This window comes from Erpetoichthys calabaricus, chromosome 5, assembly GCF_900747795.2.
Source record: "Erpetoichthys calabaricus chromosome 5, fErpCal1.3, whole genome shotgun sequence".
Lineage (NCBI taxonomy): Eukaryota > Metazoa > Chordata > Cladistia > Polypteriformes > Polypteridae > Erpetoichthys > Erpetoichthys calabaricus.
In genome coordinates, this window is record NC_041398.2 from 30,019,960 (window position 1) to 30,033,262 (window position 13,303).

At 38.8% G+C, this 13,303-nt stretch overlaps 1 protein-coding gene across 1 annotated transcript in view; it reads left to right on the top strand.

Annotated features, from left to right (window-relative positions):
• The window catches only part of tesk1b (testis associated actin remodelling kinase 1b), a 110,980-nt gene that overhangs the window by 79,777 nt on the left and 17,900 nt on the right, over window positions 1-13,303 (top strand). The window contains exons 5-7 of the mRNA XM_028801423.2: window positions 1,319-1,401; window positions 8,712-8,802; window positions 9,033-9,116. Of these exons, the coding sequence (XP_028657256.1) occupies window positions 1,319-1,401; window positions 8,712-8,802; window positions 9,033-9,116 (258 nt within the window). The remainder of the gene's footprint in view (window positions 1-1,318; window positions 1,402-8,711; window positions 8,803-9,032; window positions 9,117-13,303) is intronic.

Sequence of the window (13,303 nt, forward strand, 5' to 3'; positions counted from 1 at the left end):
AACACTATAAACAGTGAAGGACGTTATAAGAAAGACAGACAGTTCATTAACGAATATCAAGATCATTAAGGATATTTTCATTTTCACAAACTGTTTAAAGTTACTTTTGTAGTGACACCCTCTTCAAATCAGGTTTTTCAGAAAATCACTTTGTCAGCTTTGTGATATTTGCTGTTGTGAGGCAGTTGGACCAATCAAATAAAAATTTCAAAAGTCACCCACTCCTTTCATTTTCTATATCTCTCCCTTCATTTTTTTTAACATTTGTCCCACCTTTAAATTTACCTTTGTGAAATCAAACTTGTCAGTTTAAGATTGATTATTTCCCAACTCTTCTCTTACAGACATATTTTGTTGTTTTGAAGGTACATCAAATATGTTATCAGACTTTTTTTAATACTTATAAATGTATACCAGTAGAGAGTTCAACTAAGTGATCCTTATTTAGTTATTACTTGTAGTTGCAGACTTCATCCTATTCCTGTCTTTATCATTCATGTGTGTGTGGTATATGTCCTTACATTAAGGTTGTCAGATTTTAGTTGTTACACTAATTAATATTACTTTTTACGATTAACTTTTTGGCCTGGTTACATTTTTCTGGGCTTTAGGGTCATAAGATGAATCTTTTGCTAAAAATAATTTTTCCCTGTGTTGGTGTTTCTTGTCAGTAAGTCAATCATTGACGTGTAGATTTATAAACTATATATATAGTTTTATGTGACCATTAAGTAGCAATAGGAAGTGTAATTAACATGTAATATTATCTACCCAGGTTTTAATTTGATTTTAAAGATTCAGAACTCAAGAGAAACTGGTAGACAAAATACAGTACTGGCAGAAGTAACTGATGGGTGAAAAAAGTTATTCTTAACAAATAAAAATAGATTATGACACAACAATCTGTTTTCCGAATTAGGCAATTTAGAGTTAGAGAGTCTGCAGGAGTAAAACACAATTTTCTACTTCAATAAACCTACAAGAGATTGCATTGACATCTTTATATCAGCTTCACATGTTTTTAATCTCATATAGCAGAAAATAATTGAAGTGCTCCTTCTAAAGCGTACAGACTGCATTACTTCTTTTTACGTTTAAATAAAATCACTGCTGAAAGAATGTTCAAAGAATTAAATTGTGGATTAACAAATAAAGAGATTTCAGAATGAATAGGAGGATTTCAAGACTGCCTGCTTCCACAAATGGTCTACTGCTAGGCTAACTTGTTGTGATATATGGGTCTCTATTAATATGCATACACTGCAGCATTCTTACCAACTGTGTTTTTCATTTGTCCTATTCTCACATCTACTTGCAGAATTGCCTTGTCCGCTGTGAAGATGGCAAGTTTAGTGCAGTGGTGGGAGACTTTGGATTAGCAGAGAAGATTCCCAACTACAGGTCAGTGACTTCTAAAAATTTGATAATCTGAGCACATAGGGACAGTCATTTAGAAATGTGGCCTTAATAACTCTCTGAATAGCAGGCTAAAATCAATTAAATAATGATTAACTGTTTCATAATTTATTCCTGTTATATCATAACCCTCTCTATGAAAGTCCTAAAAAATGTTACTCAGCAGTTAAATTGCTGTATGTATCAGACTACGAAATTCACATATCTATTGTGATCAAAAAGCAGAATACCAATGAGTGCTTGTATTTTAAGAAGGATTTTTTGTATTATACTTGCTAGTGAATCATATTGTGGATTGCTTTTTAACTCTTACGCAATTAAGCTAAAGGGAGGTGGAGGGCAGTTCTAGGGACTGTAACTTGGTCCAGTGGAACCAGAATGTGAACAGCTGAAGAAATGTAGAGCCTACCACTTAAAATGTTGTGTGTATTTATGATCAGCCCTCTAATATTGCCATTAAAAAGTTATGAAAAGATCTGTACAATTTCAGAATGTCTCAACTTGACATACTTTAACAAGTCTTGATATCGGCACATATATTTGCCACTTTACAAAGCTTTCCTGGGGATATTTTAATGAAAGAAGACAGCACCAGTAGGGCCAGTTTGATGGATACCAGGTGCACTAAGTTTTCAAGTCTTCTAATTTTTTAAATAGCAAAAAATTACTTTTCCTTAAAAAATGTTTCATAGATCCATACAATGGTTATGTTAGTTCACATTTTTAAGCTTTGACAGTTCATAACATCTAATGCAGAAGCCATTCCCACTGCAGAGTAAAATAGCTGTTATTCTGTGATCATCTTTCTTTCTATGTCTGTTTGTATTTTTCACAGTCTTTGTAGAACGCTGCTTTTGTGGTGCCATCTAAATGTTCATAATGCTGTATTTCTATGAGTTCTAACTGTAATTTTTGGCCTGCACAACCAGCTTCACAACCTTACATCTTAAGGAGTATGTTTGTCACCTTTATGCTGGCAGTGTTCAAAAGATGGCCCAATGCCCATTAAAACTACTCATTTACTTTAGCTTTTTATTTGCAGTTAAAAATGTTCATACCAGTAGAGATAATCTGTGAACATGGATTTAGTGCTAATGAACAGCATCTTACAAACTGAAGCCATGTTATTAAAGCTTTAAGCAACGATTCTTCTTCCTTCTATTGGCAGTTCAAGTGCAGAATGTTCTACACCCAAGTACTAACCTTAAGACATACCCACTCTGATATCTCAATTGGCAATAAGCCCATTTATCTAATTGTTATAGAGTTTTAAAATTTTTCTTTAAGGTACTTGACATCCGTTGCAGCAGCATGTTTGAAGACTCAAGTTTGAGTTTTATTTCTGAATGAAAGGATCACTCAGTGTGCAAATCGGATATCTCTGAATTTTGTGTGATTATATGACAGTTAAGACCACTGCAAATAGCAAACATTACTTTGTATAGCCCTTACCATAGTCAATACCATTTCAAGTTCCTTTGAAGGACATTAAACCTATTTCTGGCTTTGAAAAGGTGAAGAACAGGCAGCTTTAACTGCCTTGTTCAGAATCACTCGGTAAATCTGACCCGGGATTGAAACTGGTAACCAGAAAATTTAAAGATCACTATCTTAGCAACTTGGTCACATTGCCTAATTTAAAAATAAGTAGTAATCTGGCCTTACCCAAAGTGAATTGTTTCTGCAGTGTAAATACATTTATCAAGAATGTCCTTATCAGGCCCGATAAAAGTACAGCCCAGCTCTATAGAGGTCTTGTGAAGACTGCTTTTGTTGATGTTACGTTAGCAATGTGTACATCAAATGTGTAATGTTATCAAAGAATGGGAGAGGCATGTGCTCCCTTCCGTTCCAGGCAGTACCTTGCACATACTGTAACCTGGAATCACAGAGTGAATTTAGGTGTGGAAAAACATCAACAATATTAAAGCCATTTAATTTTAAAGTTGTTCCTTCCCGTCATGAAATTCAATCCTGACTGGTACAGCATCTACATATGCATTTAAGGAATATTTATGAGCTTGTCCAAATGCCATTTCTCAACCTTAAACTCTCAGAATTCATTTTATCTTTTTAGGATTGTGTGAATATAGAGTTTATGCATCATATCTAGGTTTTTCTCCTGTGCCTGCACAGTGTGTTTTTAAATGTAAGGATTAATGCAGAGTGGCAAACGGATCTTATTAACTAGAATATCACTATTAAGTCAGTTAACAACAAATAATGTTGCAGAACTGTGTAATTGGTAAGAAATAGTAACAAGCCCCGGACCCTTTGTGGTAAAGAGGATCCATGGCTAGGAAATTAGTGGCTAGTTTTAAATAAGTAATCATGATGCAAGGAGGTGCAGGCTTCAATCGGGTGCAAGTGTGCAAATGTGTTTTACCCCGCAGATGCTGTAATTGGGGAACTGGCTGACCATGCCGCATACATGAGTGCAGCCAGGCGGATCAGTCAGGCACCTCAATGATGCAGTGGAGGGAGCAACTCCTTGCACCTGCACCCAGTTAGGCAGCATAGAATAGAGGAGCCACATGGAAGAAAAAGAGAGAAAAAAGGAGGTTAAAGGAAAGAGAGAGAGAAGGCAGCCAGAAGGAATGTCCCTTGAGGAGTGCATGGCCAATGTTCAGGGGTTGGAAAAGGCTACTCCAGATGAGCAGCTGGACTAACCTGCCAGTAGGACTTACTGCAGGAGTAGGAGAGGCTTTGACAGTGAGCCCTGTTGGGGCTATAATGGCCATAGGAACCTGAGGCTTTGCAAGTTGAGGTCTGGAATGGGTGTCCTGCTGGGAGGCATGGGACAGCAGGGACCCAGACTTGTAGCAGGAGTTTCATAGCTGTGCCTGTCGATTGGGTGTCTCCTCTCCTGTAAGCTCCTGTTTGGGGTTTGCAGAGGAGATGTAGATTTTAAAGGATTGTACCGGGGATTACATTTTTAAAGGAAGAGTACCTTCCTGTGTTTTAACCTCATTTAAAAAGGATTATTTATTTGACTTGGTTTAAACCTCCACAATTCACTGTTTTAATGGGTTATGTATTTATTGAATAACTTTTGCACTGCACTTTTGGACGCTTGATTTATTTGGTTTTAATAAAAGTACTGAATCATTTTCACACCTACCCCTTTCTTTGTCTGAGTGTCCTCATTTGCTAGGAAGTGCTCATTTTGTCCGGAATGACTCGGTAGCACACTGCCACACCTTTTACTTGTTTAAGAAATGCAAAAAAAAAATTAAAGAAAACAGCTGTTATCACAGTTCCCATGTTCTACGGTTCTTTCTGTTTTTGCAAATCTTCAGCAAATCAATCTCTGCAAATGACATTAGTTATTGTCCTGTCCCAAGAGTAATTTTTTTTTTCTTTGATAACTTTGTAAGAGGCAATAGTCTCCAGTCCCAGGCTTCAATTGTTGCAGTGTTCAATTTATGTATACATTGTAAATGCTCACCACTTCAGGGGTGTCCTGATTCTTTTTTATTGGGTACTTGTTGCTTTGTATTCGGTGCATTCTGTGCAGTTCCTAGGAACTTTCCCATTTTTAGCTTAGTTTGGTTGAGATCAAAATGGAGTATAGGATAATCACACACCCTCTTTACAGGCTTGCTGGCACATAATATGATTTTGGCAACTCCTGTGCTTCTCCAGCAACTCTTTTCTGGCAAAAATCTTCTTACATTCAGTATGTAAGGACAAAATACAGCTTTGTGCAACTCTCTTGGGCAACTGGTAGCAGCTCATACCATGTCGTGCAGCAGTTGACTCCCATTTCTCACTCCCTCTACCAACACAGCCTCAGCAGCTATCTGTAATTGCTGTGTGACACTCTTCACAGCTCTCTCTCTAAGAATGCTCAGTGAAATTTTCCCCTTGCAGCTCTGATTTACACTGCATACAAATTCCTTTAAACTTATGATTTGTCTTCTGATAAAGTTTTAACAGAACTGTAATCTTGCTTCTAATTATAGCAAAAGCACCACACTGTTCTTGGACACCGAGAGGCAGACCATTGCATAGCGTTCCTATGTGTCTTAAAAAAAACTTCGAAAACCATGACATAAATAAAAGCAAGTTTTCAATCATCTAAATCCCTAAAAATTGAAAAAAAAAATGTAATGGAAACATCTAAAATAATTGTATTTTAAAGATAAAGCTGTTGTATCTGTAAGAATTTTACCTGACACAGCAAAATATATTGGAAGATTGAGCGGGTAAATCAAAAAACATTGCACTGTGTGTTCACAGGTGGGTGGGACCATGGCTCAGGTAAAAGCATATGTTCAACGTGACTCCGAGACATGCCCACTTTGAGCAGTAAGGAGGAGGATGGGAGCATGCGCTGATAGAGTGTTGCTGCACCCACCGCTTGGCAGTATGGCTGTATTGCTCAGTAACGCTTTATGTCTGTTATGGCATGTTGCAAACACGGATACGACACAACAGTGATATCTCATGTAAAGAATTTAGTCTTTGTTGTTGTTTTGTGATAAAGTTTTGTAATTTACTTGTCTTATTCAACTTTAGAATGTATACATGTAATTGATTTGTTAATATTTAGTTGTAATGAATTGTTGACCGTGACATTAAGTGTTGTTCAGGGGATTTGTGAATTAAAATAACACGCATTCTGAGAGACTTGGTTCACTAACGAATGATAGGAAACTATTTTTTGCTTTCTGTACAGTTTCTATGACATGTTCTTTTGTGAGATGATGCAGATCTTTTCATGATAAGCAGATATATTTTACTGTTGCTTGTACATTTTTTATTTGTTATCATAAATGATGCTCAGAAATACAAAAAGAATGTTTTCTGAAATTGAAATGTTTCTGCTTTGAAGTGGACATAGTGGGTGTATTAATAACGCACTCATTGGTCATTTGTAGATATGAATATAAAAGCTAAAATTGCAGAGCACTTTCACTCCAGAACTTTTTGATAGTCGATGCTACTCCGAACATCTGGAGCTGCAACAGACATTCAATAATTCTGTTAAATTTGACTGCGCATTTTATACAATAACTGTGCTAATGTTCTACTAACACATCATGTGCATATACTTTTATGTGAGAGACAGCTAAGCTGAGGTGGCAGAGACCTGTGCACAAAATGTTGGGTGATGATAACTATAAAGTGTAGCAATTGGCACACAGCATTTAACAGTTCAAAAGGATTACAAGCATTTAGTTGATTAAAAAGTCTTAATTTTAACTCTTAATAGTTTTTTAAATATTAAAATGTACTGTATAATTACTAACCTTGGGCTACATTATTCCTCACAAATCAAGAGTATGATAAGAATAAGGATTTGGCTCAGAAGTTGATTGACAGCATGCGAGGGTGAATTACAGAGATCTTGGAAAAAGAAGGGCTAACACTGCAAATATTGACTCTTTGCATAAACTTTATGTAATTGTCAATAATAGCCTTTGAAACTTATGAAATGGCTTGTACCATAGAAACATCTGACAAAAAAATCTAAAAACGCTGAAGCAGCAAACTTTGTGAAAACCAATACTTGTCATTCTCAAAACTTTTGGCCACAACTGTAGATGTTGGGCAAAAAATGACAAATGACTGGTGATGATAAAGGGGTCACAGATGAGCCTAAGAGGGAAACTAAAGATAATGTGGAATGGATGTTCATGGATTTTCATGCTTAATTTAAACAAAGAAAATACTAGGTAATATTAAGCAAGAATTTTCATTTTTAAGGCTTGAAAGTGTCTCATTAAATAATTAGATTGTAAACCAACTGTCTTAAAGCTCACTCTCAGTATTGAGGAACAGTTACCATGTCCTGCTATGCTGTGTCTTTCATTAACCCAATATCCTGACAATAGCACAGTTATCTTTAAAATGAGTTTAAAAACAAAAACTGCAAATGTACCACCTTAGGCCAAATTCAATTTTGCAAAATGGTATCTTTGCTTATTTTGTTATGTATCTGTGTTGTAGTCTATGTTTAACCAGATGAAATTTCATAATGGATTACCCACTAAGCACAGCAAACTGCAGTTGAGAGCAGTAAGTTACTAAAAAGTAGTGACACAGCAAACTTATACCAGCAGTCATTCCAAATATGGGAAAATATTTCCACCCCTGTCTTAACTTTACTTTTCAGTTCCTAACATGGTGCTTCTGCTAGCTGCTTGTGTATAGCTGGCAGTCTGAACTTCCTCTGATTCTGAACCACTGATGTGATGTGATATGATGTAATGTTAATAAAATTTAAAACCTTTCTGTGTTGACTGTTCACTATAAAAGGTGCTACAATTTTAGAATATATTTGTTTGTTGATTAACTGGTTAAAGTAGCTCTTGTAGTTTGTTTTCAGTTTATATTTACCACCTGACAGCAGAAAGGAAAAATAAAGCAGCTTGCTTATGCATTGTAATAATGCTTATTTAATAGTACTTATTAAAGTATATTTTAAAGTGTAAACTTGCTGCTAGTTTATTTACACAGCATTTAGTTGTGTTCATGTGTTATTTATAAATCATTGTATTCTGTTCTGTTCTAAGCCAGTAAACTGAATTACTTAATCAATAGGAATTTGGACTTTTAAACTCTGAGAACTCACTGTTTTTTTTTTTTTTCATTTTAAAAGAACAGTTTTACGTATATTATGGTATTCTAATAATTGCATGTCTCAGAATGTTACACTCTCAATAAGACTGGAAACGCAGAATTATACATATACAATAAATGCCAAAAATGCTGAACTTACTCATGTGCACATCCTTCATATTCTTTAGTATTATTCATTGTATTCATTGAAATTAGAACACTTTTGCTAGATATAAAGTATATTATAAAACCTTAATGGTTTAGTACAAATAAAAAATGTACAGAATGTAGAGTACCCCCCAGTCCTGTTTAGATTTTTTGTAATAAATAATAGTGAAGTCAAAAAGAGTAAAACATGAGACTCTAGAGAGGATCTCATGCTGCCTTAGTTGGACTTTGTTCCCTGCATCATAAACACAGACACATGTATAACACTAAATCAGTCACGCTTCAGAATGTTTGCTCCATTGAACTTAAAAGCAGCTCCTGTTCCACACAGATGTGCCCATTGAACTGTGACAGCAATAATTAGCAAAATTCAGAGTCCATGTAATTAGCTACCCAGATACAGTGAATATGTCCAGCTGTATAATGTGCTTATTTAGTTCATTTTCATGGTCCCTGCATTGTGCCTGGTCTTCAGTCATTCTTTTGCTGCCATTTTTGTAATAGAGCACACTGTTTTGATTTCTTGGCAAGTCCATTGCTGACCATATGTGTCTTTGTAGTGAGGATGGCATAAAACAGCGGCTAGCAGTTGTGGGCTCCCCTTACTGGATGGCTCCTGAGGTCCTTAGAGGTGAACTCTACAATGAAAAGGTATCTCTATACTGCTTCATTTAACAGTCATTTTTTGGAGTGGAAATGCAAATTAAACTGAATTTTTTACAGTCACATGTCTGATATCTTACTACGTTTCTGTGTTATGCTGCAGTAGTGAGAACATCATAGTCGTTTCACTTTATGTATTTGTTGTTTCTTTTGGATGAATTTTGCAGCACTTTTGCCTGTTGCTTATGTATTTTTTGTTTGTTTGTTATCTTGTACAGGCCGATGTCTTTGCATTTGGTATCATCCTATGTGAAATTATTGCTCGGATACAGGCTGACCCAGACTTCCTACCACGTACAGAGGTAAGATATACTGCTGCCCGTTCTTCAGAGCATTCAGTAAATATGTTTTTATTTAGATTAATATTAATGAAGATTAATATAGGCCCAAACGTGTTGTGAGGGTCTGCTGGGAACGTCTGGCAGAGCCCCCTGTCAGAAGTAGCTTCAACTCCCACCTCCGGCAGAACATCAACCAAGTCCCGAGGGAGGTGGGGGACATTGAGTCCAAATGGGCCATGTTCCGTGCCTCTATTATTGAGGCGCTGACCAGAGCTGTGGCCGTAAGGTGGTCGGTGCCTGTCGTGGCGGCAATCCCCAAACCCGTTGGTGGACACCAGTGGTGAGGGACGCTGTCAAGCTGAAGAAGGAGTCCTACCGGTCCCTTTTGTCCTGTGGGACTCTGAAGGCAGTTAATAGGTACCGGCAGGCCAAGCGGAATGCGGCTTCGGAGGCAAAATCTCGGGCATGGGAGGAGTTTGGGGAGGAGAACTACTTTCGGACAGCTTCGAGGAGATTCTGGTCCGGCGTCTCAGGAGGGGGAAGCAGTGCAGTGTCAACACTGTATTTGGTGGGGATGGTGCGCTGCTGACCTCAACTCGGGACATTGTGGGTCAGTGGGGGGAGTGCTTCGAAGACCTCCTCGATCCCACTAACATGCCTTCCAATGAGGAAGCAGAGCCTGAGGACTCGGCGGTGGGCTCCCCCATCTCTGGGACTGAGGTCACTGAGGTGGTCAAAAAACTCCTTGGTGGCAGGGCCCCGGGAGTGGATGAGATACGCCCGGAGTTCCTCAAGGCTCTGGATGTTGTAGGGTTGTCTTGGTTGACATGTCTCTGCAACATCGCATGGACATCAGGGACAGTGCCTCTGGATTGGCAGACCAGGGTGGTGGTCCCCCTCTTTAAGAAGGGGGACTGGAGGGTGTGTTCCAACTACAGAGGAATCACACTCCTCAGCCTCCCTAGAAAAGTCTATTTGGGGGTTCCGGAGAGGAGGGTCAGTCGGATAGTCGAACCTCAGATTCAGGAGGAACAGTGTGGTTTGAGTCCTGGAGGGTGCATGGGAGTTTGCCCAACCAGTCTACATGTGTTTTGTGGACTTGGAAAAGGCGTTCGACCGTGTCCCACGGGGAATCCTGTGGGGGGTGCTCCGGGAGTATGGAGTACCAGACCCCTGATAAGGGCTGTTCGGTCGCTGTACAACCAGTGTCAGAGCTTGGTCCGCATTGCCGGCAGTAAGTCGAACCCGTTTCCAGTGAGAGTTGGACTCCTCCAGGGGTACCCTTTGTCACCGATTCTGTTCATAACTTTTATGGACAGAATTTCTAGGCGCAGCCAGGGTGTTGAGGGGGTCCGGTTTGGTGGACTCAGGATTGGGTCACTGCTTTTTGCAGATGATGTTGTCCTGTTTGCTTCATCAGGCCGTGATCTTCAGCTCATTCTGGATCGGTATCTTGGGGTCTTGTTCACGAGTGAGGGAGGAATGGAGCGTGAGATCGACAGTCAGATTGGTGTGGCGTCCGCAGAGATGCAGGCTCTGCATCGGTCTGTCGTGGTGAAAAAGGAGCTGAGCCGTAAGGCAAAGCTGTCAATTTACCAGTTGGTCTATGTTCCTACCCTCACCTATGGTCATGAGCTATGGGTATTGACCGAAAGAACGAGATTGCATATACAAGAGGCTGAAATGAGTTTCCTCCGCAGGGTGTCTGGGCTCTCCCTTAAAGATAGGATGAGAAGCTCAGTCATCTGGGAGGGGCTCATAGTAGAGCCGCTGCTCCTCCGCATCGAGAGGAGTCAGATGAGGTGGCTCGAGCATCTGATCAGGATGCCTCCTGGACGCCTCCCTGGTGAGGTGTTCCGGGCACGTCCAACCAGGAGGAGGCCACGGGGAAGACCCAGGACACGCTTGAGGGACTGTGTCTCCTGGCTGGCCTGGGAACGCCTCGGGATTCTCCCGGAAGAGCTAGAAGAAGTGGCTGGGGAGAGGGAAGTCTGGGTATCTCTGCTCAAGCTGCTGCCCCCCGCGACCCGACCTCGGATAAGCGGAAGAGAATGGATGGATAGATGGATGGATTAATGAAGATGTACATTAGCATTATGTGTCCCAACTAAGAAAACATTGCAACTTAGTTCAGATTAAATTAAATACAATTTTAAATTAAATTTAGTAAGAATTATAGCAATGTGTAAACACCTGTCTGACTCAAAATTCTTCCTTGGCAGAGACCTTGTTGAGACAGAATAACCACCTTGTGTCTTCCTCTACACTCACTTTAGCCATAGTGTAACATTTGTATGTTAAATCGCCACATCTACTGCAGGCTCCCCTTTTCGGTCTGGTGCCCAAGCCCCCCCATCAGTTTTATTCACTCTGCACAGCTGGTCCTGTTTCTATTCATCACTTTGATTCAACTTCCACTTGATACTGTTTATCATTAGCACTTGTTTGTTATGATTGCTTTTATCAAGCACTGGGCTGTACTGTATAACAACAAAGAGCTCCTGTTTTTTTTTTGTGGTCTATTACTATGTTTGCTTCTTTCTTTAAGGACATTTAAATATTTTATTGCTTCAAGTTTTGCAAAAGAGCTCTAAAATACATTCTTTTCTTTTGATACATTTAAGCATAGATGACATTAAATATTGTCTAAGAGTTGTTTGTATAAACTAAGACTTTTGTGCAGTGTTCATGTGTGTGTGTGCGTGTGTGTTCAGATACACAGAATTAAAATGATGTTTATGGATGCAAACTGATAGTAAGTGAAATAATATTTATAAATATGCAAAAGGCTTAACTTGGGGCATACGTAAAAGTAAGCTTCTTTCACTCTGTCTGGTGGTCTTCTGTGATGTCACAGGTAGCTTTCAGTTTGCTTTCTTTCTCTCTTACTTGTGCTTAAAAATATTCAAACTGTTCTGAATCAGAATCATTTTATTGCTAGCATGTGAAACATACCAGATTTGACTTTGGTTAGGTGCAAAAACATTGAAATCAAGACATTACCAATGCAAGACAACACAATTTCAACCCACAATTAACCTGACATTTATGCAAACCACTATACAAATACAACAATTTATTGAACAAAACATTTACAAAGTTCAATAGTTAACTCAAATAAATAGAAAAACTGCAAAATAATGTAGATATCAAATATTACGTGTTTTGTAAATAAAGTATTTACAAATAAACAAACAGCACAGTGACCGGTTATATGTTGCAAAAACAGTTAGGAGTAACCCTATGTATGTTTATTTAGGATCTGAATAATCTGACGGAAGAAGTTGCAGAGATGGCATGTAGTTCAGGTAGCAATATGCCTGTGCCACCTCTGTGATGGCAATTTAATGAGCAAATAGCTGCTGGGGTGGCTGAAGTCAGCTGCAATCTTTCCTTCTCTCTTTTTTCACTATGGCGATGAACATATCTTTTGATTTTGGGAGACAACAGTCAATGACTTTCTTAGCTGAACAAATCACCCGCTGCAACCGAGTCTTAGAAGGAGAGTTGGCAGAAGGAAACCAAATGGTGAAGAAGCAGGTCATAACACTTTCAGTGAAGACTGAGTAAAAATTTAATAATATACGCCTTGATATGCCAAGCTTCTTAAGTGGGCAAAGAAAGAACAATATCTGTCTGGCTTTCTTGATGATAGAGGTGATGTACTTGTATGGTGATGTACTGTATTAGTGAAAGTAGTCCCCAGGAATTTAAACGACTGAATCACAGACACAGGCTGGCCATTAATTTGCAAAGATGGACAGTTAGTGACTTGTCTGAGGAAATCAATCCTCATTTCCACTGTTTTAATAGCATTAAGCTCCAGGTTGTTACAAGAACACCATTCGACAAAACAGCCCACCTATATTGACATGTCATTATTGGAAATGAGACCCACTACATGATTGTGTCATCTGCAAACTTTAGGATTTTTACAGGTTTGTCCATAGATATATAGTCATTTGTATAAAGTCAAAACGGGTGAGGTGAAAGAACACAACCTTTGGGGCTCTTTAATTGACTTTAGATGCAACATTAAAGGGCCCAGTCTCACATACTTCTTCCAAACGGTCAAGAAACCCATAATCTACTGGCAGACAACATAGAGTAAACCTAACTGGATGAGTTTACTCTGAAGCAACTCTGGAACAATGGCACTGAAGTCTGAGCAGAAATCCACAAACAAGATCCTCACAAAGGTGTTAGGA